Raw genomic sequence first — 27,737 nt, forward strand, 5'->3', positions numbered from 1 at the left:
GGCTGCCTCTGTCGGTCTGTTCAGTTACCACGTGAACCGCCGACGGAGACCCGTGGGGGGGGGGGGAGGCGGCGGCAGCGTTAAGTGAGAAAGGAAAAAAGACAACGAGGGGAAGGGGGTGTCGGGGTTGGGCGACGCGGTGACATTCGAGGCCTGGTGGCGGCGGTGGATCGGGGCAATCAAGGCTGAAGCAGCCCGGGGACGGCGGCGGCGGCGGCGGCGGCGGTCGGACAAACAGACTGACCGAGCCGGGCGGTGGCGGGAGCAGCGGGAGGAGCCGGAACGATGCCGGCCGTGAGCCTCCCGCCCAAGGAGAACGCTCTCTTCAAGCGGATCTTGGTAAGTGTGAGACTCTGGGCAAGCAGTGGGGAGGATTTAGCCGGTACACGGGCCTGTCACCCCTAACCTCGGCCCGGCGGGCACCGGGCCACCTCCGCCAGGAACCCCGCCTTCGTACTCCTAGTCAAGCCGAATGCGCCCCCCCCCCGTTCCCTCCCTGTGGTTCCCACTTCACCCCGCGCGCCCCGGGCTTCCTCCTCCTGTCTCCACGCTTCGGAGGCCGTGGTTCCGGAGTAGGCCCCGTTTTCCTAGCTTCTAGACTGCGGGTTTTCATCCGGCCCGAGTGAAGGGAGGACAGGCCCGGCCTTTAGCAGGGAAGGGGGCAACACGGCAGGAGTCGCGGCGGGGGTGGTGCGGGAACACTGCCGGCAGGTCGGGGTGGCACCCTTGGAAGGAACAGGTGGTGCGGATGCGGCACAGCTCATTCATTGCCCAAGCGCGGAGCTCCCTCCATCGTCCGTCCCTCCCTCTTCCTCTCTTGATATTCACCTGTCCCCGCCCGTCCCGGGGTCACTGAATGACCTGGAGGGAGGGAAGGAAGGGGGTCAGAAGAGGAAAGGAAGCTTTCTTAACGACTACCTCCTTGTAGTTAGTTTCATACTTGAGACTGCAGATTCTCGGCCTCTCTTTTTCCCTCGTTTCTGGATGGAGTAGGGAAGGGACCTTTATTTCTTAGTTTCCAAGCGGGAAACAGCCCCACCCCATACCCTGCTCGGGAGGTGGGGCCCACTGCGAGGGGGCGGTCCGGTTGGAAGTGAAAAGTTTATACAGTTTCTGGTTGAGACGTTCTTGACACGGATTTTCTCAGAGACTGAAGTGTATTAACACTGATGCGAAAATTGAGCAGCAAAGACAACTTAAGAACTTTTGAGATGGATCTTATTGACACTAGCTCAAACTCATTTCCTACAGTTCAAACGTGTGCTGTTTGCATTTTTTTAAATACCATAAAATACAGTGATGTTTGGAGGGACTGTTTACATTGTAAAATATATCTTGTGGCCTTGGCGCTATTACTGATACACCATGGCACATTTTTGGTTTGGCATTTAGTGTGTGGGTTGCCCCTTCATGCAAATACTTCTTTATGAAAGAATTAACTGTTTGCCAAACTTAAAACTTTAAAAATTTTTTAAATTTGGAGTGTGTGCATGAAAGTGTTAGCTGTTGCAATTTTAATTTGCTTCACTTACTTGAAAAGTAGAACAATTTTGGGGATCCAGTCTTCTAGGAATAGGAAAGAGTAATCCAAGTTGAACTATGATTTTACAAAAATATCCATATGCCTTACAGATTTAGTCAATTTATGTTGAAAAACTCATGAGAACGTCACATCCAATACCACGTAACTCTTTTCCTTTGAAATCCTTATTGCCATTTTTTTGGTTTAAGAATAATGAGTGTAGATGGGACTATCACATAGTTTTAATAGAACAATTTGTTTACTTTTAAATCCTTTATTTATTTATAAAGATTTTATTTACTGACAGAGAGAGTGCGCATGCGCACAAGCAGGGGGCGTGGGTGACAGAGGGAGAGGGAGAAGCAGGCTCCCGCTGAGCAGGGAGCTGGGACATGGGACTCACACAGGACTCGGTCCCAGGACCCCCGGGATCATGACCTGAGCTGGGCAGGGACCCAACCGACTGAGCCACCCAGGCATTCCTACTTTTAAGTCTTTTAAAAGACTAACTGGTGCGTAGGTTCGACTGTAACATAGTTTTAGGATAAAAACGTGTCTTAAATCTTACTCCTTAACTTTTTTTTGAAAAAAATGCAAGCAGAAAAGTTGAGGAAGAGTACAAGGAGCACGCAAATCCTTTACCTTAATTTAGTATGTAACATTTTGCCAGATTTGCTTTCTCTGTCTTGCCATACACATAAGAGTAAGTTACAGACATAATATTTCATCCATAAATGGTCCAGCAAGCATTTTCTGAGTATAAGGATATTGTCCTGTATATCTATAATACTGTTAACAGTCATTCCCTAATACTGTGGAATATCCAGTTCATATTCAAATTATCCCAGTTGTTAGGGTAGCAGTTTTTTAAAAATCAAACTTTTTATTTTGGATAACTGTAGATTCACATGTAGTTTTAAGGAATAATACAGAGATCCCTTGTACCCTTTACCCAGTTTCCCAGTGCTAACGCCTTGCAGAACTGTAGTTCAGTATCATAACATTGATACACTCTACCAATCTTATTCAGATTTCTTCAGTTTGCTTGTACTAATTTGTGTGTGTATTTAGTTCTGTGCAGTGTTATCGCAATTGTAATTACATAACCACCAGTACAGTCAGTATACAGAACGGTTCCATCAGCACAAGGATCCTTCTGTTGCCCTTTTAGAACCACACCTTTCCCCTGCTTTCCATCCCCTCTACCCCCAAACTCTGGCAGCCGCTACTGTTCTGTTCTCTATTTCTATAATTTTATCATTTTATGAGTGTTTACTGAAAAGAGTCATACAGCATATAACTTTTTAGTATTGGCCTTGTTTTAATGCAATATAATTTCCTTGATATTCATCCAAGTTGTTGGGTGTATCAATACTAGTTCCTTTTTTACTGTTGAGTAGAATTCTGTGATATGGATGTACCACAGTTCAACCATTCATAGAATAGCGTTTTTTGATTAATCGTTTTACACATTTTTTTTTCTGGTTGTGATAGTGGGGCAGAACCTTTAAGTTCATTGCTAAAGTGGAAGTGCTAAAGGATTTATTGTGATATATATGCAGAAGAAATGTGAAAATTACTAAAGAGAAGGGGATAGAATGTTCTTGTTGTTCTGTTACATTAGGAATGAAGAAAACTTTGCTAACCAAAGTATAGTTAGTATTTGCTTTTTCAAAATTGCTTCTACTTCCCCAGTTTTTATGGTATGTAAACTCTTTTGATTTTAAGCCTCCTAACTCCGAAAAGTTGGGCATACTTTAATGCCTGTAACCAAATTGTTGATGGGTTGGTAACTGTTAAATCATTCCAGTAGTAGTCACTTTTTGAGCTGCTACTTTGTTAGTTGTACCATACTCCTTTGTAGTAAATTCCTTTAGGAAATGAAGTTAGTTTGTATTTTTAAAATATTTGAAACCTCAATTTTAAAGTAATGAAATATGTTTTTGCCTTAATTTTTCAAAGGAAACCCAGAAAGTTTCAGTAGTGGATTTGCCTGGCTTGTTGTGGTTTAGTTGATATCTAAAATTCAGTTTTGGGGGCGCCTGGGTGGCTCAGTCGGTTGGTTAAGCGTCTGTCTTCGGCTCAGGTCATGATCCCAGGGTCCTGGGATCGAGCCCTGCATTGGGCTCTCTGCTCAGCGGGGAGACTGCTTCTCCCTCTCCGTCTGCCTGCCACTCCCCCGGCTTGTGCATGTGCTCTCTCTCTGTCAAATGAATAAATAAATCTTCAAAAAAATAATTCAGTTTTGTTGCATATTGGGCCCTTTTTTTTCATATATTACTTAACTTTTCTGACTAAAGAATTGTTATAAGTTGGTCAAAATGTCTACAGAATGTGTCTTGTCTATAATTTGTCTAGAGAAAGGGCAGGGCATGAATTTCATGTAACATATATTATGTAGGAGTTTAGTTTAAAGAAGAGTTATGTGTGTTTAACAGAAGTGGTTTCTTTGCGGGATTTTTGTTGTAATTATACACCATTTTAACAATTTGGAAAACTAAGTCATTAGAAAATTGTGATTTTGCCTACTCTTTTTTTTTTTTTTTAAAGATTTTATTTATTTGACAGAGATAGAGACAGCCAGCGAGAGAGGGAACACAAGCAGGGGGAGTGGGAGAGGAAGAAGCAGGCTCACAGCGGAGGAGCCTGATGTGGGGCTCGATCCCATAACGCCGGGATCACGCCCTGAGCCGAAGGCAGACGCTTAACCGCTGTGCCACCCAGGCGCCCCGATTTTGCCTACTCTTGATGCTATTTGTTTAAATAGTTTGAGGACATTACCAGATCTTTACACCACTGTTTTAGGATCTAGGTTAAGGGTAGGAAAAATGAGTTGCTGGAGTGGAATGAAATTCACACCTTTTTAGATTTTAGCCCACTTGCAGAAGTGGATATACCCTAATGCCTTGCAGTCAAGAGTTGCCAGGTTGGTCACTCTTGCTGCTCTTCTCTTCTTAGGTGGTAATGTGAGCTAAAAGGGCAAAAAACCTATGTTGGGAGTACTTAAAATATTTTACATCATTAATCTATTTTTGGACTTTTGCCTGACTGAATGTTTTATGTTGTTAGTTAAACGTGTAGATGGCAGAATTTTTCTTTCCTAGGAAAGTGGTAAGAGAAGTTGTTAGTATAGCATGGTTATAATGTTAGTGATTTACTGAAAACTTACCATTTGTACTATACAATAGAACTTTCTGTGATGATGGAAATGTCCTGTATCTGCTCTGTCCAATATGATAGCTGTTAGTCACATGTGGCTATTGTACACCTGAAATATGGCTAGTGTGATTGAGGAACTCAATTTATAAATTTAATTAAGTTTAAATTCAAATAGCGACATGTGGTGGTGTATGGTTGCAGTTCTGGACAGTGCACTTTGCAGATCCTTCTTTATTCTTAAAACTTCTCAGGGTGGGGACATTTTAATTAAGGAAACAGACTGAGATTAAAGTTAACAGCTCAGTGTTAGATTCGTTAGATTCAAGAATCAGTTTTTTTGTTTGTTAGCTCAGGGCATTTATACCGTACCTGCCTAGTGTTTATCTGTTCGGTGTTGGGGGGGAGGGGAAGCGGCAGCGGTTGTAGGGAGAGGGAGTTAGGTAAAGGTGTTGTAATAATTGTAGGTGGCTAGATGTATTGTAGGTAAATTATTTCATATGATTTATTGTGTTTGGGAAAAAAGTGCTCTTTTTACAGTTAGTGATACTTAGGTTTGATTTAGTTGCAGATGAAAGTAAGATTAAGAATTGTCAAGTAAATTTCCATATGTACATGAAAGCTCTGTTGACTTAAATTTCTATGTGACAATTCTAGTTTTGCAACTGAATGTGGACAGTAACCTTGAAATTGGTTTTAATATGCTTTTGCCTGCCCTGCATGTGTTCAGAATGTAACAAAAAATAAAGAAATGGAAACAAAGTTTTACCTGCTATGAAGTCCTTTTTCTTTCTTTCTTTTTTAAGATTATTTATTTGTGAAGAGAGAGAGGGTAGAGCGAGTGAAAGCATGAGTAGGGGGATAGAGGCACAGGGAGAGGGGCAGAAGGAGAGGGAGAAACAGGCTGAGCAGGGAGCCAGATGTGGGGCCCAATGCCAGGACCCTGGGATCAGGACTTGAGCCAAAGGCAGAAGCTCAACTGACTGAGCCACCCAGGCGCCCCTGAAGTCCTTTTCTTTGTACACTGTAGGTAATCAAATGTTTAAGCTAGAATAAATTGCTTCCTGAAAGTGTACCAGAAAAGGAAATGGAAATTTGCTGTAATGTAAATATACTACATTATAAAATACACAAAATACTTTTTTTTTGAAAGTCCGTAAAAATCTTAGGAGAAAAAACCTTTTGATAATGTGGCAAATTCACTATTTCGGTTTCCTTTATACTTCTGCCCGAAATCCTTTCCGTAGTATGAATGAACAAACTGAGATACGTTTTTATTTAAATTGAAGCGCGCTCGCGCTTGCGTGTGTGTATGTGTGTGTGTGTGTGTGTGTATTTTTCCTTTCTTTTCTTTTCTTTTCTTTTCTCTTTTCTTTTTTCTTTTCTTTTCTTTTCTTTTCTTTTCTTTTCTTTTCTTTTCTTTTCTTTTCTTTTTGAGAGAGAGAATCTTACTCAAGCAGGCTCCATGCTGGACATGGAGCCATATGTGGGGCTCGATCTTAGGACCCTGAGATCATGACCTGAGCATGAAATCAAGAGTCGGTGGCCTAACTGCAACACCCAGGCGCCCCCAAATATTTTTAAAATCATTTATTGTATTAGAAACCTGAAATGTTTCAAAAGTGATTCTTTTGGATTGAGAGTAGGTTAAAGTACTTGTATGTACAGATTATTTGGAGAATAGAGTGCTTTGGTTAAAAAAAAAAAAAAAAAGATTAGGGTGCCTGGGTGGCGCAGTCGTTAAGCATCTGCCTTCGGCTCAGGGTGTGATCCCAGCGTTCTGGGATCAAGCCCCACATCAGGCTCCTCCGCTGGGAGCCTGCTTCTTCCTCTCCCACTCCCCCTGCTTGTGTTCTCTCTTTCGCTGGCTGTCTCTCTGTCAAAGAAATAAATAAAATCTTAAAAAAAAAAAAAAGATCGACCACAGTTTAGTTTTTAATAGTAGTAGACAACACCATATATTCAGAAAAGCATACAAAACTTTAACAGGGAATCGAATTTAATGTTCGATTCTGTGGGTATTTTAAAGGTTTGCAGTCCTGGGTCATTATTGGCGATTATTACAAACTAAGTTATTTGATAGTTATAGAATTGCTATCCCAACTATTACTTTGAAGCACTGGTTAAAAGACAGTTTCCACAGAGGGAGACATGGTGCCCTGTATGGCTGGAGGACTGGAGAACTACTGGCCAACCTGCTTCAGCTGAAGGGATCTCTTTGTTTAGTGTGCATTATTTCCTTTAATATTTGTGCTTCTGACAATGCAGTTCTCACAGAGCATTGATTCAAATATATATTCTTTGTTCATAAAAGTGGTTTTGGACATAAAAAGCTGGGTTATATAAGGGATCATATGCAAAGGACTGTTCAGAATTTTCTCCCCTATCAGATACCTGCATGGCACATTTCTTCTCTCAGAATTCTGTTCAAGTGTGCTCCTCAGCTCAGCTTATTTTCTTCCTTACTTTATGTCTCTCTGTATCACTTTATTACCATATGACACATATGTGCAAGTAATTTATCACATGTCTTCTATAATTAAAATGTAGGTTTTATGATGATAGGGCCTTCTTTGTTAATTAGTGTACCCTCATTGGTTAGAATAATGTACCATAATAGACATTGAATAAGTACTTGTTGCATAAAATGAATGTATAAACAGTGACAAGAGAGAAAGCTCTTTGGATTATGTTCTTATATAAAGATTTTTGAAAAGGGGAGTTACTGGGCCTTGGCATTGTAGAGTACGTTGTTACATGAGGTAATGGTAGGATATCAGGCAGAACCTGTATTACTCGGTAAGACCTTAGAAGTTTCACTTACGAATGAATCATAGTATTAGTTTGTTTACATTGCCTTTCTCCAGTCACAGAAGCATAATAAGAGGAAATTTTATTGTTCTGTTTTGGTTGTTTTAGCACTGGAGGAAAAAATGGCATCTGGATTAAATGAGGATGTTTGTCGTGAGGAGCCTGCTGCTGAATCAGATAGTAAGGCTCAGTCATCTGTAGTTTCATAAAGCTCTACGACTGATTACAACACAGATTTGAGGGTGAGGACCGGTGCATATGATACTATAAAACAGGAAGGGAAAATTTTGTAGATTAGAGTTGCTTCGTGAGTGTTTTACAGAAAATGTAAAGATCAAGTTGAATTTTTGGAATTGGAAAGGTATGCTGGGAAGCTGGTGTGGCAGAGCAAGCCACATAACTAATCATTGAGCCTAGCCAGCCATCAGCATTCACATCTAAATACAACTTTGCTGTCTATTTATAGGTAGTAGCCCTACCGAAGGGAGAAAAACTTAGATTCTTAGTGAAAAATAGTTTTGAAAAAATGTCAGTTGCCAGTGCTAATGGTGAGAAGAGCAAGTGAAAAGTTTTAAAAGAGTGATGATTCTTAATATAAATATTAGGGTTTGAAGAGGAGGGAATTTTATACTGTGATTGTATTCTTGACTTTTGGGAATTTCCCTGGAATATCAGCTGTATACCTAACATCTAAGCTGTTTTTTAATTCATGTTGTACAAACTTGTGTTGAAGTTTTAACTTTCAAAAAACTAGTTTAACTTGTTGCTTATGGTTTTTCCCCCTTAAGTAAGATAGGAATTATATTGTTCACTACTAATTCGGAATTAAAACAATTCTTTAAAATTTTAATTTAATAAAGCAATCTTTTTGACTATTTAAAAGTAAAATAAAAATTGTAGTATAGAAATAAATGATGGAGAACTTAATGTTTTTGTTGCCTGATGTAGTCTGTTCCACTGAAATTTTCTTTGGTTAGTATAATAGGAATACATTTTCAGTTGAGATAATTTGAAATTTCTGTCAAAGCCTACTGGGGAAATTATAATCTTACTTCAAGCCAATGATTTTTTTCTTTTTTCTTTTTTAAGTAAGCCCTAGGCCCAACATGGGGCTTGAACCCACGACCCCAAGATCAGGGGTTGCATGCTCTACCCACTGAGCCAGCCAGGCACCTCTAGCCAGTGATATTTTAAATCTTAAAGATTCCATTTGAGTTTTTTATGTAGGAGGTTATTTAAATATTCCTGTGTGTTATCTGTAAGGGTTGTTCTATCTACATATCTTAGTATAAAAGGAGAAATGAAAGTTTGCTTTTGAAAGTATAGACCTAGGAAAAAAACCCTTAAGGTTGGTTGTTTATTTCCACACATGGTTGTTCCAGTTAAAAAATTTCTTTTCTCCTTATAATAATGGCTTCCACTTAATATGGCACTCTATTTTTCAGAGAGATCTCATTGGAGATTACAAGATATCTTTGATTATCAGTGCTTTGGAACTGAGTCAGAATCTTTTAGAAGAGGGGAAATGAAGTAAACTGGCATTTATTGAGTATCTATTTTGAGCCAGATTTTAGGCTAAGCTTTTCTTACACATTAGCTGATGTAAACGTTGCATCTCTCCTTTAAGGAAATTGTAATAAGTATTGTCCATACTTATTATTAAAAGTAGATTTCTGATTGCTTTATATACAGTCAGTTGTGCTGTATCAGGACAGATGGGTTCCTAAAACTCACTGCACTATGCAAAATCATACAATAAAAACCACAGGGCTTTTTACTAGGCACAACACTCAAAAATTTTGTTAGTGAAGGGTACCTGGCTCTGTCGGTTAAGTGTCTGTCTTTGGCTCAGGTCATGATCCCGGAGATTGGGATTGAGCCCTGCATTGGGTTTCCTGTTCAGCGGGGAGTCCGCTGCTTCTTCTCTCTCTCACATAAATAAATAAAATCTTAAAAAAAATTTTTTTTCACTAGTGAAAAAAGCAAAGGTAAGAACCAAATTAAAATGATAGCACAATTTTTACATATGTTAAATGGTTAATAAATACTATAGAATAAATACTGCACTTTACCATGGAAAAGACCAGAAGTGAGTGTCAGAAGGATTGCAGTTTGTGAATTGTTTTGAAGTAATGGAAGGAAAGTTATCTAAAGTCTGAGGGAAAGTTGTAACACCGGAGAGAGATGGGTGTGGCTCTTAACACGGCCAGAACTGATGTAGCTGGTAGATGTTTGAGGTGTATGTCTGTCCTGTACATTGCCTGTGTGGTTTATTTTAGCTGAGTTCAGTTTGTTCACCTAGTACTTCTAGTGGACAAAATTCCACAGAAACAATCATGAAATTTGAAATTTAGTGTGTTTAAAATACTCCTTACTATATCAGTGATATTGGAACAAACATGTGTTTTCCAGACAAGCTTTATAGCAGAACTGACTGTACATTATCTAACTTTGTGTTGTAGTGATCACACAGCTGAGATTTGGGTAACTCTTCTTTACTCTGGCATGGGATTATGTAGATTACTAAACTAGAACTTCTTGAATTTAGGACCTGAGAGAGCGTCACGTTGTTTGCCATCTTAGTTGCCACTGCCGCTATGAAGACTTAAACTTCTTTCAGTGTTTTCCTTGTTAAAGAGAAGCTTTGTTCCAGACTACCAAAAGTTTCAGGCCAATTCATCTTAAAGATTTTTTGTGGGAAGACAGTATTTTAAAAACAGGAAACAAAATACTACACATTTCTTCAATTTGTGTTTTGAAACAATTTCAATGTTGAGTGGAGGGAGCCTGGTGTGGAAAGAACAATAGAAAGATTCTGGGATTGAATCCTAGCTCTGCATTGTTTTATTCCTTACTCTTTTTAAGGCTCAGTTTGCAAATCTGAGTAAAAAAGATAAAACAGTACTTTTCTGACACACTTCACTGGTCATGTAGTGAGATATGTATGAAAGTGCCTGGCAAACGGTAAATCATGTGAATTAGTACTTGTTTTGTTGTAGGTGTCATCTGTTAAGAACTTTACTTTTTTTATTGATCTCATTTTGTTTTGTTATCCTTATCACGTGTCTTATATTCTGTTTGATATTTTTATTTTGTTTTGTATATTTTTTGGTATTTAGAAAGGTTTATATCTTGTCAGTTACCTTTATGTTTCTACCTTTAAAAAGTTACCTTAGTTTTCTTTTTTTTTTCTTATTTAGGCTTTTGCTATTTGATTTGTTAGCTGTGAATTAAATCCACTGAGTCTCATTTTCTTATGTGTGAGGCAATTTATGAGCTTATTCTGCTTTACATTTTTTCCCACGTCTCTTTTCCTTTGACATTTTAAAATTCTTTTTACTTGGTTGAGAGTATGTAATTTATGTACTGTTCTTTCATCCTTATCAATACCTTTGTTTTAGATTTAGTTCTATAATTAAATATAGTTTATATTCACAAGGAGACTGTTAGCTGAAGTTTTCCCAATCATCCCTTGGTTGGATGAAGCTCATTGTACGCTGGAGATTCCTCAGCAGTGCTTATGGAAATCTCTTAAATTCATACATGGTTAAACTGTTTTTCTATAGCCTTGATATTTGAAGGACAGTTTGGCTGAATGTAAAATCTTTGATGCATATCTTCTTAATTTTTTGAAAATACTGCCCTCTTGTTCTCTTGGTTGTATATTGCTGATGCCACCATGATTTTCTTTGTGGATGATTTGGTCTTTCTTTTTTATCTTTTCTGTTTTATATTTTCCTATTGTTTGTCCATTATTTAACATTTTTTAAAAAAGATTTTATTTATTTATTTGACAGAGAGAGAGACAGCCAGCGAGAGAGGGAGCACAAGCAGCAGGGGGAGTGGGAGAGGAAGAAGCAGGCTCCCAGCCGAGGAGCCCAATGCAGGGCTCGATCCCAAGACTCCGGGATCACGCAGTGAGCTGAAGGCAGACACTTAATGACTGAGCCACCCAGGCGCCCCCATATTTAAAATTTTGAACATCTGATTTGAGGTGTTCTTTTATGTCTTCATCTGGTATATAATTTTTTTCCAGTTATATTAAGAAATAATTGACATATCTCACTGTAAGTCATACAGCATTATTTATTTTTAATTTGTGATGGAGTTGTATTACATGTTTCTTTTTTATAGCTAGGCTTTTTGGGTGTCTTTTCATCTGCAACAAGGTTTTTTGCTTTTTTTGTTCCATGTAAGTAACCTGGTATAGATGCTGTGTTCTTTTTTTCTGTTCAGGTTGTGATGGATTTTACTAGACCAACACTATGGACCGTTTTATTTTTTATTTGTTTTTTATTTTTTAAAAGCTTTTATTTATTTGAGAGAGAACGGCCAGGGGGAGAGGGAGGGGGAGAAGCAGACTCCCCCCCCCCCCCCCCCGCCAAGCAGGGAGCCTGATGCGGGGCTCGATCCCAGGACCCCTAGACCATGACCCGAGCTGAAGGCAGATGCTTAACCAGCTGAGCCCCTCAGGCGCCCCTAGACAGTTTTATTTTTGGTTTGAGGTTTGTGTGGCTTCCTCAACCTCTTAGTTCAAAAGAGCACCCTCTTTTGTTGCTACAGTGAATTGTTTTCAAATAATTATATCTCTTCTATCTCTTTCCAATTGTTCTATCATTATTTTAGTAGAGTCTTCATCTAAAGTGGCTTCTTTCTGTATCAGGCCTTCAAGTGTCAGTTCCTTCTTCTAAGGTGCCCCTTCTCCCTGAATGCTATGCCTTGCTAAAACTGCTATCTTTGGTCTTTTTTGTTTTTCAAGTTTTATTTAAATTCTACTTAACATACAGTGTAATATTAATTTCAGGTGTAAAAATATATCAATTCAGCACTTCCATACACCACCCTGTGCTCATCATAACAAGTACACTCCTTAATCTCCATCACCTTTTTCACACATCCCCCACCCACCTCCCCTCTGGTAACCATCAGTTTGTTTTCTATAGTAAGAGTCTGTTTCTTGGTTTGTCTCTCTCTCTCTTTTTCCCCTTTTCTCATTTGTTTCTTAAGTTCCACATGTGAGTGAAATCATATGGTATTTGTCTTTCCTTGACTTACTTCACTTAGCATAATACACTCTACCTCCATCCATGTCATTGCAGGTGGCAAGATTTCATTCTTTTTTATGGCTGAGTAATATCCCATTATGTATATATACCACATCTTGTCTATCCATTCATCAGTCAGTGGACGTTTGGGCTCTTTCTATAGTTTGGCTATTGTTGATAATGTTGCTATGAACATTGGAGTGCGTCTATCCCTTTGAATTAGTATTATTTTGTATTCTTTGGGTAAATGCCTAATAGTGTAATTGCTGGGTTATAAGGTAGTTCTCTTTGTAATTTTTAAACATTTTATTTTTAAGGGGTGCCTGAGTGGCTCAGTTGGTTAAGCGTCTGCTTTCGGCTGAGGTCATAATCTCAGGGTCCTGGAATCGTGCCCTGACATTGGGCTCTCTGCCCAGCAGGGAGTCTGCTTCTCCCTGTCCCTCTCCTTCTGCCCCTCCCCCATGCTCGCTCTCTCTCTCTCTCTCTCAAGTAAATATATAAAATCTTTAAAAAAACATAAAGATTTTATTTTTGAGTAATCTCTCTTTTTAAAGTAATTCCTACATGGGGCTTGAACCCACAACTCTGAGATCAAGAGTTGCATGCTCTAACAACTGAGCCAGCCAGGTGCCCCTATTTTTAACTTTTTTTTTTTCAAGTGGGCTCCACATGGAGCCCAGGATGGGGCTTGAACTCACAACCCTGATATCAAGAGTCAGATGCTTAACCAACTGAGCCACCCAGGCACCCCTATTTTAACTTTTTTTTTAAAGTATTTATTTATTTATTTATTTATTTATTTATTTATTTATTTATTTATTTATTTGAGAGAAAGAGCATGCATGAGAGCGTGAGTTGGGAGGGCTTGCAGAGGGAGAAGCAGACTCCCCACCGAGCAGGGAGCCTGATGTGGGGCTCAATCGCAGGACCCTGGGATCATGACCTGAGCTGAGGGCAGATGCTTAACCAACTGACTGAGCCATCCAGACGCCCCTATTTTTAACTTTTTGAAGAATCTTCATATTGTTTTCTACAGTGGCTGAGCCAGTTTGTATTCCCACCGTAAGTGCAAAAGGGTTTCTCTTTCTCCACATCCGTGCCAGCACTTGTTTCTTGTGTCGTTGATTTTAACCATTTGGACTGGTGTGAGGTGGTGCTAGCTCATTGTAGTTTTGATTTGCACTTCCCTGATAAGTGATGTTGAGCATCTTTTCACGTGTCTGTTGGCCATCTGTATGTCTTCGAAGTGTCTTTTTGTGTCTTCTGCCCATTTTTTAATTGGATTATTTGTGTTTCGGGTGTTGAGTTTTGCAAATTATTTATGTATTTCGGATACTAACCCTTTATTGGTATGTCATTTGTAAATATCTTCTTCCATTCAATAGATTGCCTTTTTTGTTTTGTTGATTGTTTCCATCACTCTTCAGAAGCTTTTTATTTTGATGTAGTCCCAGTAGTTTTATTTTTGCTTTTGTTTCCCTTGCCTCAGGAGACATATCTAGAAGTTGCTACTGCTAATGTCAAAGAAACTATGGCCTGTGTTCTCTTCTAGTATTTTTAAGGTTTCATGTCTCACATTTAGGTTTTTCATCCATTTTGAATTTTTTGTATATGGTGTAAGAAAGTGGTTCAGTTTAATTCCTGTGCATGTTGCTGTCCAGTTTTCCCAGCACCATTTGTTGAAGAGGTGGTCTTCACAAGACTTTATAAGCCTCTTCTTCTTGACTCCCAGTAGGCATTAGTCTCATCCATCACGTCTCTTAAGTACTTCCTTTCGGAATGAGGCCTCTTCTGAATAAATCCTAGTTAATATTACATGTATTCAGTCACAACTTCAACCCTGTTGTATTGCTCTTTTGGACAGTTCCCATTGGAGCTTCTGATCTTGGGTGTTTATGCACATATATGTAAGTTGGCATTTTTTGCTTACCTCATCTTCTTATGATGCTGGCTTTGAGTGATTTTGTTTGCTTTCTTTCTTGGCCTGTATGGTTTTTGTGAGGATTCGTGGAGTGTTTAGAAATTAGAAGGCAGCGATTATGCTATAAAGAATTTATTTTTAGTTTTGCAGCGATTATGCTATAAAGAATTTATTTTTGGTTTTATATGCTATGCTTGACAATAACGGTGTGTGTTTGTTTTTTTTTTATTGCAGTTCGGGTTTTATATATATAAATTGAGTAATTGGTTGTACTTCTGTTTCTGTGTCCTCATGGCCACTCCGTTGTTTCTTTTCAAACTCTCCTGGGAGTATTTATTATTGAAATAATTGAGGTTCTATTATATAATTGACTATCAAACGTGTATATACCTTGAGTTTTACTGAATTTTGTCCTACCCCTAGCATTAGAGCTCATAGCTAACAGCATTTCTTTAGCAGAGTTCTATTCGTATTAAGCAGAATCTGAAATCTTCAACTTTTTTCTCAAGTGACACAGTTTAATGCTGAAAAAAAAGTAAGATAAAACACATTTTACAATGCATTAACAGTGGTGTAGTATCCAGAAAGCAGATGGTGATTGTCACATTGAATTCTGCTTCTAGTAAGACCATGTCTAATTTTAACTTCTGGGTCCAAAACTTAGAGAGATACAGACCAGTGACTCCCACAGGCTGATATGCCACAAGGATATTGGTGTAAAATTCCCACAGACCTTTCTTTGTTTTATTCCGAGACTGTGTATTTGTTACTTTTAAAATACTGAAATGCCTTTTGTTTTGTGAAATATTAATAAGAGATTTTTTAAAAAATGGTTTATTTAGAAAAAAGAAAATTTAGCAATCTCATTTAAATGATCCTTTTTTTGGGGGGGGGGAAATTTTACTAGTTTTGAGAAATTACACAGGTGTGGAAACAATACTGTATCAACCTCAGAGAGTGGCCCAGGTTGTTAAAGGACGTAAAACCTTCCTATAAGGAACAGTTAAGGAACAAAAATGGTTAGCTTAAAAGAGAAAACTGAACTCTTACAGAGCTAAAATCAGTAAACAGAGGTTAGAGTGAGATAGAGTTTGGCTCAGTATATCTGAAAACATTTAACAGACTGAGCTGGCAGCACACATGAGCTGTGTGACCACTTGCACCAGATGATGTTTAAGGTCTCTTCCAACTAGAGACTATAAAATAGCCTTGACTTGCTAAGTCTTATCTCAGTGGGTCTTAGTTTTTTTTATTGTAGAAATAAGAGAAACATCAAAAAAAAATAGTATAAAACTAGGAGGAGAAAAGTCATCCTTAGGATTTTTCATGGTTTTTGTAGTTTGCCAAAAATTACATGATATGAGAAAGACAACAGATTGTCTGCAGATGGAAGTTCCAACTAAAATAATTTTGGGAAAGGGAGGATATAGGTAGAGATCCTATGTTTTTTGTTTTTTAGAGATTTATTTATTTATTTGAGAGAGAGAGAGAGTGCAGCAGGGAGGGGCAGAAGGGGGAGGAGGGAGAATCTGAAGCAGACTCTGTGCTGAGCGCGGAGCCTGACTTGGGACTCAGTCTCATGACCCCGGGATCACAACCTGAGCTGAAACCAAGAGTTGGATGCCTAACTGACTTGCCCATACAGGTGTCCCTCTATGTTTTCTTTTTAAAAATTTTTTTTTCAAAAATTATTGTATAATTTACAGTAAAATGCACAGGTCTTGAGTATACTATTTTATTAGTTGTCTTGAGGGTACTACTGTTCCTTTCATTTTGACAATTGCATATACCCATGAAACCTATGCCCCTTTCAAGATGTAGAACATTTCCGTCATCTCAGACCCCTTTGATTATATAATTTAATTTCTGCTTTCATATTTCTCTGCATTCAGCCAAGCTGGGTTAGGTCTAAATATTGTAAGCTGTAACTGATATCATTTATTTAAACTTAAAAAAAATTTTTTTTAAGTAAACTCTACCCCCAACGTGGGGCTGGAACTCACAACCCAGAGCTCAAGAGTCACATGCTCCACTGACTGAGCCAGCCAGGTGTCCCTATTTAAACATTTTTATTGAGTGCTTATTCAGGTTCTTTATACATGTTTGCATTCAGTTCTCACCTAAACCCTGCATGGTGGTTGATGATATATTTGAGGCTATAGTTAGGCCAGTGATACAAAGCTGTTTATTAAGTGGTTGCTAGGACTTGAACTCTAGACTGTTGTTGTCCAGTAGAATTTTTCATGATGGTGGATGTGTTCTATGTCTTGAGTTTCCAGGACATTAGCCAGTGTTCACATGTGGCTGTTGGACACCTGGGATATGGGCAGTGTGACTGAGGAGCTTTACTGAAGAATTTTAATTTTTTTTTTTAAAGGGAAAAGCAGGGAGGGGCAGAGGGAGAGGGAGAGAGAAAGAATCTTAAGCAGGCTCCACACCCAGCGTGAGCCCACTGTGGGGCTTGATCTCACAACCCTGAGATCATGACCTAAGCTGAAATCAGGGGTCAGATGCTTAAGTGACTGAGCCACCCAGGTGCCCCTAAAGAATTTTAATTTTTATTTAATTATTGATGAACTGAAATGTTAAATGGCTACAGCTCTAATCTCTGACTCCGGAGGCTTTATGCGCTCTTTCTCCATACCTTTCTACTCTACAGAAGTAGAACCACTAAAGTAGCTCCAGTACATTGGCACTAAGTGCCAGTCAGCCTCCTGGTAAGTGAGTAAACGCTTCTTGATTTGATTTGGGCATACCTAAGACTCGTTTTCTTTTTAACTTTTTAATTGTAAAGTTTTCAAACATGTGAAAATAAGGAAAATAATATAATGAACCTATTTCCTAATTTTGACAGTTACCAAATTTGGTTCATTCTTTTTCATCTGTGACCTCTACCCCCTAGACTATTTTGAAGAAATCCCAGGTATCATTTCAACATGAGTGACTTTAAAAGCCAACTTTGACTTTTATCATTTAGCTTGATGTGAAGCTGCATTCTTTTTAATCATTTTCAAAGAATGAAATGTTTCTTGGCATTAGCTGAAGGAAAGCAGTGGAAGGATATATATAGTACTAAAGAAAATCATGTAATCTTAATGCCAAATCTAAATTGTATATACAGTTTTTGCCTAGTTTCTCTATTTGCCATGTCATAGTTCTCACTTCTAGGGAACTGTTTTTTTCTGTAACGAGGATTTGGAAAAGGATGATGAACTTTCTTTCTGCAATAGATAACCTTATGTAGTTTATCTGGGCTTTTCACAGCTTGTCCAGCTATTCTATTCTACTCTATTTTTGTTTATTTACTTTTAAAGATATATTTTAGGGAGTACTTGTGTGAATGGGGGAGAGGCAGAGGGAGAGCATCTTCAAGCCAACTCCCCACTGAGCACCAAGCCCCATGTGGGGGCTCAGTCTCACAACCCATGAGACCATGGGACCTGATCCAAAACCAAGAGTCAGTCGCCCAACTGCCTGAGCCACCCAGGCACCCCCAGCTATTCTATTTATATAAACAGCCACCTGTTTTGGAGATTTCTTAACCGCCTTCATATTCATTTCATTTTATTTTATATATATGTATGTGTGTGTACATATAAATTTGAGAGAGCATGCAAGTGGGGGGGGGGTGCAGAGGGAGAGAGAGAGAACCCCAGGCAGGCTCCACGCCCAGCACAGAGCCCGACACAAGGCTTGATCCCACAACCCTGAGATCATGACCTGAGCCAAAATAGTCAGACACTTAACCAGTTGAGCCACCCAGGTGCCCCAGCCTCCTTCATATTAGTCAAATTAGAGATCATTTTTCTAGGAACAGCAGTAGAATAATTTTCAATATTGTGACAAAAGTGCTGTTACTTAACATCATGAGATTCATTTGCTATAATCTCATGGTACCATAGTGCCTCACGTCAGGCATTGGTGCTGGGCCACTTAGAGAATCCCAGAGGATCCCCTCCTCTGGGATTCCTCTGGCACAAATGCCTAAGGCTATGTTCATTTTTTTTTTTTTTAAGATTTTATTTATTTATTTGACAGAGAGTGGCAGCGAGAGAGGGAACACAAGCAGGGTGAGTGGGAGAGGGAGAAGCAGGCTTCCCGCTGAGCAGGGAGCCTGATGCGGGGGCTCGATCCCAGAACGCTGGGATCATGACCTGAGCCGAAGGCAGACGCTCAACGACTGAGCCACCCAGGTGCCCCTATGTTCATTGTTTAAAACTCTCTTTTCTCTGTTCTTCAGATCGGATAAATTTTATTTATCAATTTACCAGTACACTGATTCTTTCCTGTTATCTCCATTCTGGTATTGAGCCCATATGATGAGTTTTCTTATCTTCCCAAAAAAAGTGTTGCAAAGTGTTCAGTAATTGCTTCTTCTGGTATTTTTATAATAGCTAATTTAAAGTCTTAAATTTCTCTCATCTCCACATTGGCATCTGTAAATTGTCTTTTTCATTGCAAGTTGAGATTTTTCCTGTTTCTTCACATGCCATATAATTTTGGATTTTATCCTGGACATTTTGAATATCAGCTTATCAGAGTCTGGGACTTGTTGAGATCCTGTGGAAAATGTTAATTTTGTTTTAGCAAATTTGGTTAGTTTCAAGCAGCAAGTCTCAACTCTTTTCTTTGGGCTGGGGTTCTAATATCAGTTCAGTTTTTAAAATCTTTGTAGTCAGTTTTAAAATCCTGTTGATATGCTACCCAGTAACTAGTCTGAGTCCTGGACAGTGTATATGTTAGTTCATTTCTCAGTCTTTGATGTCGTGAATAGGATCAGATCTATGCGTGTGCAGTTTAAGGGTGAACTGTGGAGTTCATAAATATGTGGTTGCTTTCTCTAGTTCCTCCTTCTCTGTGATATTCTTGGCACTGTTTTCCTGAGTCTTGTCTTTTCATCCTTTGGCTAGAAAGCTGGGATTCTAGTTATTTCACTGTACTTCGCACTTTTGTGATTATGCCTATGTCTGGCTAGAGCTTATCAAATTCATTGATCTCAAAGAACTAGCTTTTGGTTTCAGTGATTTCCTCAGTTTTTCTTTTTTTTTATTTCATTGATTTTGCTCTTAACCTTTTTTGTTTCCTTTCTCTTACTTGGAGTTTAATTTGCTCTTGTTTTTCTAATTTCTTAAGGTAGAAGCTGAGATAATTGGAGACCTTCTTTTATAATACGGGCTTTTTTCCTAACTAGTTCCATAATTTTCTCTTTTGTTACTTTTCAACAGTTGGATTGTGATGTGACTCTTCTCCTCCCATCTTCTTTCAGTTTAATCCTGCTTGGGGTTTGTTGACATTCTTGGCTCTGGGGATTTAGAGTTTTCATCAAATTTGCAGGTTTTTAAAAAAATTAATTTATTTGACAGAGGGAGAGAGTGCACGCGAGCGAGCATACAAGGGGAACGGGAGAGGGAGAAGCAGGCTCCCCACTGATCAGGGAGCCTGATCAGGGGCTCAATCCCAGGACCCTGAGATCATGACCTGAGCTGAAGGCAGATACTTAACCTACTGAGCCACCCAGGTGCCCCAAATTTGCAGTTTTTTGTATTTATCCCACTTAAGTCTTCATTTTCTTTTGATGCTCCTGTTACATGTATGTGTTACACTATTAGACTACTTGATATTGTTCCACAGGTCTTTGAGTTTCTCTGTTTTCTTTCCCTGCCACCCCCTTCATTTTCCTCTTTCAGCTTCCATTTTGGATCATTTCTGTAATATGTTCTCACATCCACTGCAGCCACTTTAAGTTCTCTCAGTGGTTTTATGTTCACTGCACTGGCCTCAAATTCACTGTGGTGTCTGATATTTTAAGCCTTTATGATTAACTCTTCACTTTTTGGTATTTTTTATTCTACAGTGTCCATTTTTTTAAGTTTCCATTTTTCTTTTTTTGTTTTTTAAATATATATATTTTTAAATTTTATTTTTAAGTAACCTCTATACCCAACATATCCTTGAACCCACAACCCCAAGATCAAGAGTCACATGTTCCATGGACTGAACCAGCCAGGCGCCCCTCTTTTTTCTTTCTTTTTTCTTTTCTTTTCTTTTTTTTTTTTTTTGTGTGTGTTCAGGTAAACGCTATCCCCAATGTGGGGTTTGAATTCATGACCCTAAGATCGAGTCACATGCTCTGTTGACTGAGGCCAGCCAGGTGCCTCCCCCCACCACCAAGTTTCCATTTTTCTATTGAGATTTTCTGTTTGTTTTCTGATTGGGTCCATGTTTTCCTTTCAGTCCTTTGATATTACCTAATAGTTAACTGTTTTAAAACCTTTGCTACTTCCATCATCATTATTTTTGTATTTCTGTTGATTTCTTTTTCCTATAGGTCATGGGTCACAATTTTTGCTTTTTTACCTTTCTAATTTTGTTTTTTCATAAGATTGGATATTATAGACACACGACATTGAACATCTGGATCTTATTGTCTTTCTTAATAGAGTTTTGTTTTGACAGACTGTTAATTTGCTTGTGTATCAGCTTCTCTCCAGGGCTTGTTTTAAGGCTTTAATAAAAGTGGGTCTAGATTAGCCTTATTCCCAAAGTGTTGGCTTTCTGGGTCTCTACTGAATCATGGAGTATTTAATGAAGTCTGTAAATGGATGTTAGGAACTCAGATGTCTCCTCCCATCCGTGTATGAATGAGCACCAATAGTTGTTCTGCCCATGCTAGTTGATAGTTGTTTTTGCCTAGCTTCTGTAGATTCTTTCAGTGAACCTGCTCAGCTTAATAATTGACAAAAGATTTCAAGGGCGCCTGGGTGGCTCAGTTGGTTAAGCATCCAACTCTTGATTTTGGTTCAGGTCATGATCTCAGGGTTGTGAGATCAAGCCTCATGTAGACTGCATGCTCCGTGCAGTGGCACTTGAGATTCTCTGCCTCTGCCCCTCCTTTCCTTGCCCGCGCATGCGGCTCTTTCTCCCTGGCTCTCAAATAAATAAATAAAATCTTAAAAAAATATATTTGAAGATTCCTATGCAGATTTCCAAAGCTTTGTCTTTGTACAATTCTCTTTGGTACCCTGCCTCATAAATTCTAGCTGTTGTATCCCTTTCTGACTCAGATTATCTGCTTGTATCAGTGAGACTGCCGTGTTCTGTTTGCCCTCCGCCTCCCATTCTACAGTCTGGAAAATGCCTCTAGGCAGAGAAAAGGATTTTCTTGGGATTTACCTTGATTCCCTTCTGAGATCACAGTCTTGTGTGTTGGCTCTCATCCGACATCTGAAAATAATTACTTCTTATTTACTTACTAGTTTTATGTTTGGCAGAAGTTTCATCTTTCTTTCTTTCTTGTTTTTCCAGAAGTATTATTTGTGTCAGTTATTCCTATACATTTGGAAGCAGGGATTTCAGAGTGTATGGTACCATCATTTAGCACATGGGGTTTTTTATCTATTAGGACAATTTATTCTATTTTAATTTTATCCTATTTTGCTTTACTATTTTTTTTTTAAAGATCTATTTATTTATTTTTAGAGAGAGCTAGCACAAGTGGGAGGGGCAGAGGGAGAAGGAGAGAGAATATCAAGCGGACTCCATGCTCATCATGGAGCCCAACATAGGGCTCTTTCCCACGACCCTGAGACCACCATCTGAGTCAAAACCAAGAGTCAGAGGCTTAATCAGCTGTGCCACCCTCATGCCCCATGCTTTACCCTTTCTAGAACATAGTGTTAGTATTTTAAAATTTAACTCCTAATGGAAGGTAATCTACAATGTTCTAGTATTTTTGAAACTATTATGTCTAATTTTGAATTAACATATATCCATGTTATAGGCAAGAGAATAGAGCACTGTGGCATTCATCCCATACCAAGGGAAACCCTTGTAGTCCTGAAATTTCAAGAACTCCTAAATACAAGAGTTTTAGAGATAGAATTGTAGACTTCTACTTTTTTTTTTTTAAAGCAGTCTCCACGTTGGGCTTGAACTCATGACCCTGAGGTCAAGACCTGAGCTGAGATCAAGAGTCAGAGATGCTCAACTGACTGAGCCACCCAGGCGCCTCTGTAGACTTGTTTTATTTAATTGGATGATTCCACTGTAGAGTACTTAATATGTCTGTCTACCATGTTGTTTTATAAAACCTGTTTTAAATGAATTGAATGCGAAGCTTTTCTTCAAAGTATACTATAAATAGTATTTTGCATCCTTCTTTTCCTAAGTAAAAGTCAGTTCTTTAAAAACTTACTTTCGGCCTATGGGATTGGTTAAGGCATTAAGAATCTTGTCATGATGCCTTCCTTTTATATAGTTCTGCAGAATTAACTTTAGTGTTAGTGTTATGTGGGATTTTGAAAAATAACCAAATCTATTTTTTTTCATTTTGTACATCTCTTTTTGAATGGTTCAAAAAAGGACTTTTTATATATTTTATATTTGTTGTTACTTTTTCTATTAAACTAGAAATACTACTCTCTTGTTGTAGAAGTGGTGCTCTTTTAGGAGAAAAAGAGATTGGGATCCATTTCCTTAAGTACACACTGATTCTTGAGTTGAAGAAATGAGTTCTTAGCAGCTTTTTGGAGGAGTATACCATTTTGAATTATTTTTACAGGTCACATTGACAGGAGATAATTGGTTTAATGACATTGAGTATAATTTTAATACGGAAGACTGCCAGATTTCATTAATTGAGAACATAATCATTAGGAATTGAAACTTAATTATTATTGGTCTGAAATGTGATAAAAAGCTAAGTAGTATAGTATTATCACATTCAAAGAAAGTGGAGTTTGTTTTTTAATTTTCTTTTGGTAAACTCAATTATTTGGGGTAATTATCCAATTAGTTAATTATTCTGTGTGTGTTCATTTTTCTCACCTTACTTTTGGCATTTTTATTGCCTATTTATTTGACTATAATAGTAAGTAAGAAATAAGGTGAGGGGTGCCTGGGTGGCTTAGTTGGTTAAGCCTCCAACTGTTGGTTTCAGCTCAGGTCAGGATCTCAGGGTCCTGAGATCCAGCCCTGAGTTGGGCTCTGCGCTCAGAGGGGAGTCTTCTTGAGATTTTGTCTCTTCCTCTGCCTGTCCCTCTTACCCCCACGCACCTCTCTCTGTCTAAAATAAATACGTCTTTAAAAAATAAAACAAGGTGAGATAATGTTTGAATTTGATTAGAAGATCTGTTAAAAGATTATAGGCTTTAAAAAAAATTTTTTTTTAAAGATTTTATTTACTTATTTGACAGAGAGAGAGAGAGAAAGTGTGTGCACAGCAGAGGGAGCAAGAGAGGCAGAGGGAGAAGTAGACTCCCCTGCTGAGTAGGGAGCCTAACGCGGGGCTTGATCCCAGGACGGTCCTGGGATTATGACCTGAGCCAAAGGCAGGCGCTCAACAACTGAGCCATCCAGGTGCCCCAGCTTTTTAATTTTTTATTTATTTTTTAAGTAGGCTCCATTTCCAGCATGGCACTTGAACTTATGACTCTGAGATTGAGAGAGTCTCATGCTGTACTGATGGAGCCAGCAGGCACCCCAAAACTATAGGCTTTTTTTTTTTTTTTTTTAAAGAGAGGGAGTATGAGTGGGGGTTCGGGAGCAGGGGAAAGAGGGAGGGAGGGAATATTAAGCAGGCTCCACACCCAGCACAGAGCCCAGCATGGGGCTCAATCTCAGGACCTTGAGATCATGACCTGAGCTGAAATTAAGAGTCAGATGTTTAACTGACTGAAATACCCAGTGGCCCCCCCCAAAAAACTATAGCCTTTAATAACATTTATGTTAATAAAATTTAATGAAATTTCTGTATATGATGGAAAGAGCTCTCACCTGGGCCTCAGAAGGCCTAGGATGTCTAAATTTTGCCACTAACTAGGTAAATTGCTTGTTTTCTAAATCTTACTTGTACAATAAGCATTGAACCTTTTATTCTTAGTTTACAGGAGTATCATGAAGATTAAATGAGATGCTAGTGTGCAATCCCTTTGAAAAATGTGGTGCTGTAAACAATGTAATGTATTTCCAGTAAGACCAAGAAAAAAACAACTGGAATCCTGAGTATTTTAAGTTCACCTATACAAAATAAAGTCACATTATGCATGTCAAGTAAGAATATAAATGTCTGTGATTTTCATGTGCTTGTTATCAATTATATTTATACAGGTTCGCATTTATACTATGGAACAGTAGACTGTTCTGTAGTTTTTGGGTTAGACCTTGTTAAATAATCAGAATGTTAATAGCAATTGCCTCTGTAATGGGATATAGCTTAATTCTTTCTTTCTTTCTTTCTTTCTTTCTTTCTTTCTTTCTTTCTTTCTTTCTTGGCATTATATTTCTTCTGTTAGAGGTTTTCTTTTTTCCTATTTTTTTTTTTTCTGTGCTACACTACTCAATGTAGTAGAAAGGTAGTTATAATGGCTAAGTGTAATGGCTCTGAATCCAGATTGCCTGGTTTAAATCTTTTTTTTCATCACCGGGTAGCTGTGTGACCTTGACCAAATTATATAATTTCCATGGACCTCAGATATCTCATCTAAAATGAGGATAAAAAGAATACTTACTTCATACCATTGTTGAGATTAAACGAGTTTTCCCTGTAAAGCATTTAGCACAGTACCTGACATTCACTAAATGCTCAATAAGTATTAGCTGTTAGTATTGTTTTACATTAATAGCTCAATAAGTATTAGCTGTATTATAGTAGAGTTTTCCCTGTAAAGCATTTAGCACAGTACCTGACATTCACTAAATGCTCAATAAGTATTAGCTGTTAGTATTGTTTTACATTTCCTGGCAAGATATCTCTAGGATTTAAAGACTCTTTCTGATACTCAGCAAGGTACTTAAGACTATATAACTAGTTTGTTGTCCGAAGTTAGGGTTTAAAACCAGAGCTATTTGATTCCATAGGTAGCTTTTCACTATTTGACTAATTCCTTGAAGTAAATTTTTCCATTCATAATGTTACTAGTATGTAAAAATTACCTACAAATACAATGCTAGGATTATGTCATAGTGGTCACACTTTATATGATTTGTTTACTTTAGCAGAGAAGACCTACACTCCTTTTGTACCATATTTATTGTATTGGCTTTGGTAAATTTAAGCCTTAGGTATCAAAGCAATTTTTAATCCAAAGTAAGTTAAAAGAGATACTAAGTTTTTGCTGACTTACTACTGTTAGTTCAGGTAGGTTATTAATTTTAGGTATTTTTTTTGGTTTCATGTATTTTTTTTGTAATCTCAGTTATTAATATTTTTTTTTCTGTTTTTCAGTGAATATATGTTTTTATTTCTGTTTATTTTGATGTAATTAAGCACCTCTAATGTGTTTATGGGCTGTTAGTATAACCTCTTTTGGGTTCAATTTTTTCAAGACCCCGCCCCAATTATTTTTTAAAATTTTTTAAAAGATTTATTTGCAAGAGAGAGAGAGAGTGCACAGAGGGAAAGGGAGAAGCAGACTCCCTGCTGAGCAGAGAGCACGATGCAGGCCTGATCCCAGGACCTGAGATAATGACCTGAGCCAAAGGCAGATGCTTAACCAACTGAGCCACCCAGGCACTCCTCCTTGCCCAATTTTTTTAATGACCTGTCTTTTTGATATTGACTTATAGAAGTTTTTTATATATTCTAGATGTAGGATCTTTGTTGGGCATTGCATGTCTTCTCTGGCTTGCCTTTTTTTTTTTTTTTTAAAGATTTTATTTATTTATTTGAGAGAGAGATAACATGAACAGGTGGAGAGGCACTTGGAGAGGGAGAGACAGATTCCTGCACTGACAGGGAGCCCAATGAGGGGCTTAATCCCAGGACCCTGGGATCATGACCTGAGCCAAAGGCAGATGCTTAACCAACTGAGCCACCCACCTGCCCCTGGCTTGCCTTTTTTTAATATTATCTTAAACATTTAAACTTTCCTGCTTAAGGAATAAAGGAGCTTATCAACCCAACATATAATGAAGATATTTTAAAATGGTTTTTTGGGAAGCTTTATTGTTTCACCTTTTTCATTTAGATTTGTGATGCTTTTGGAATTTTTCTTTTGTAAAGAAGGGTTGTTGTTTGGCCTCATGAAGTTTCACCGTACATATTTAAAACTTAGTACTCAACAATTTTTAGCAACAGATGCATGGGGACTCTGCTAATTTATTTTTCCATCTTTTTTCTCTATACTTCTATACTTTTTCTATACTTCAGTTTGTGTAGTTTCTATTGTCTGTGTTTCTATGTCTTCCGTTTCACTGATTTTTTCTTCTACAGTGTCAATACCTTTAATCTGATGACATTTTTTGTATATATTGTATTTTTCACCTCTAGAAGCACTATTTGGTTCTTTTTTATATGTTGTTTCTCTTTTCACATGTTTATTTTCCTTAAACTCTTGAGCATCTAGTTGTCTTGATATTTTGACCTCATTATTTCATCATTTCTCTAGTTCTCCTGGTTGTGGATCATGTTTTCTTGCCTCTTAGGTTATCTAATAATATCTTATTGGATGGTGGGTATTTATGAATTTTACATTGTTTTATGTGACTTAACTGTCTTTAAAGAGTGTTGGACTTTGTTAATAGCAGACAGTGAAGGTACTTGTATATCAGCCTAGGCCTTTGTTTAGATTGGGTCTAGGGTACACTTACTCTAGGGCTAGTTTTTGTCTTCTTCTGAGTAGACCTTTTTTGCAGTATTTACTCAATTCTGCAGGTGTTAATTGAAGACTTCATTCTGGCTATTTGGAATTCTCAGTACCATGTGAAAATTCTTGAACTTACTGCTTCCTGGTCATTCTTTTTTGGCCTCATGAAGTTTCCCTCTACATTTTCAAGACTTAGCACTCATAGTTTTCAGCAACCAATGCATTTGGACCCCCTGCAGATTTTTAAATTTCTTTCTCTGAATAGTTCCATCAGCATTTGCTTTATCATGTGGTTGGCCTCATTGAACTTCATTCAGTCTTTGTCTCTTCAATTCTCTGTGGACTGTTGTGCTCTGTGAGATCCTTCTCCCTGTACTATGATCTATAAAGTAGGGGCATTTCTAAGTCTGTCATTTTTTCCCCACCTCTCACGGTTCACAGCCCTGTGCTCCCTATTGTCCAATGTCTGACAATAGTTATTTCATATGTTTTGTCTATTTTTGTTGTTTACAGTAAGTAGAAGGGCAAGTTCAACTTTATTTATTCCATCATGGCCAAAAGTGGAAGTTCCTTTACTGTATTTTAAAGAAATAAATTTTCAGAGGTGCACTTGGGTGGCTCAGTCAGTTAAACATACCACTTTTGATCAGTTCTTGATCTCAAGCCCCATGTTGAGCTCCACACCAGGCATGAAGCCT

The 27,737-nt window shown here is 38.2% G+C and overlaps 1 protein-coding gene across 2 annotated transcripts in view; it reads left to right on the forward strand.

Annotated features, from left to right (window-relative positions):
* NAA15 (N-alpha-acetyltransferase 15, NatA auxiliary subunit) overlaps positions 1-27,737 on the forward strand; it is a 79,455-nt gene continuing 51,718 nt past the window's right edge. The window contains exon 1 of one of the 2 annotated variants that reach the window (XM_045798946.2): positions 1-339. In XM_045798946.2, the coding sequence (XP_045654902.1) occupies positions 286-339 (54 nt within the window). In that variant the 5' untranslated portion in view covers positions 1-285. The remainder of the gene's footprint in view (positions 340-27,737) is intronic. The other variant, XM_045798945.2, reaches the window with a different exon arrangement.

The sequence above is a fragment of the Ursus americanus genome, chromosome 13, assembly GCF_024610735.1.
Source record: "Ursus americanus isolate L20-20 chromosome 13, mUrsAme1.1.p, whole genome shotgun sequence".
Lineage (NCBI taxonomy): Eukaryota > Metazoa > Chordata > Mammalia > Carnivora > Ursidae > Ursus > Ursus americanus.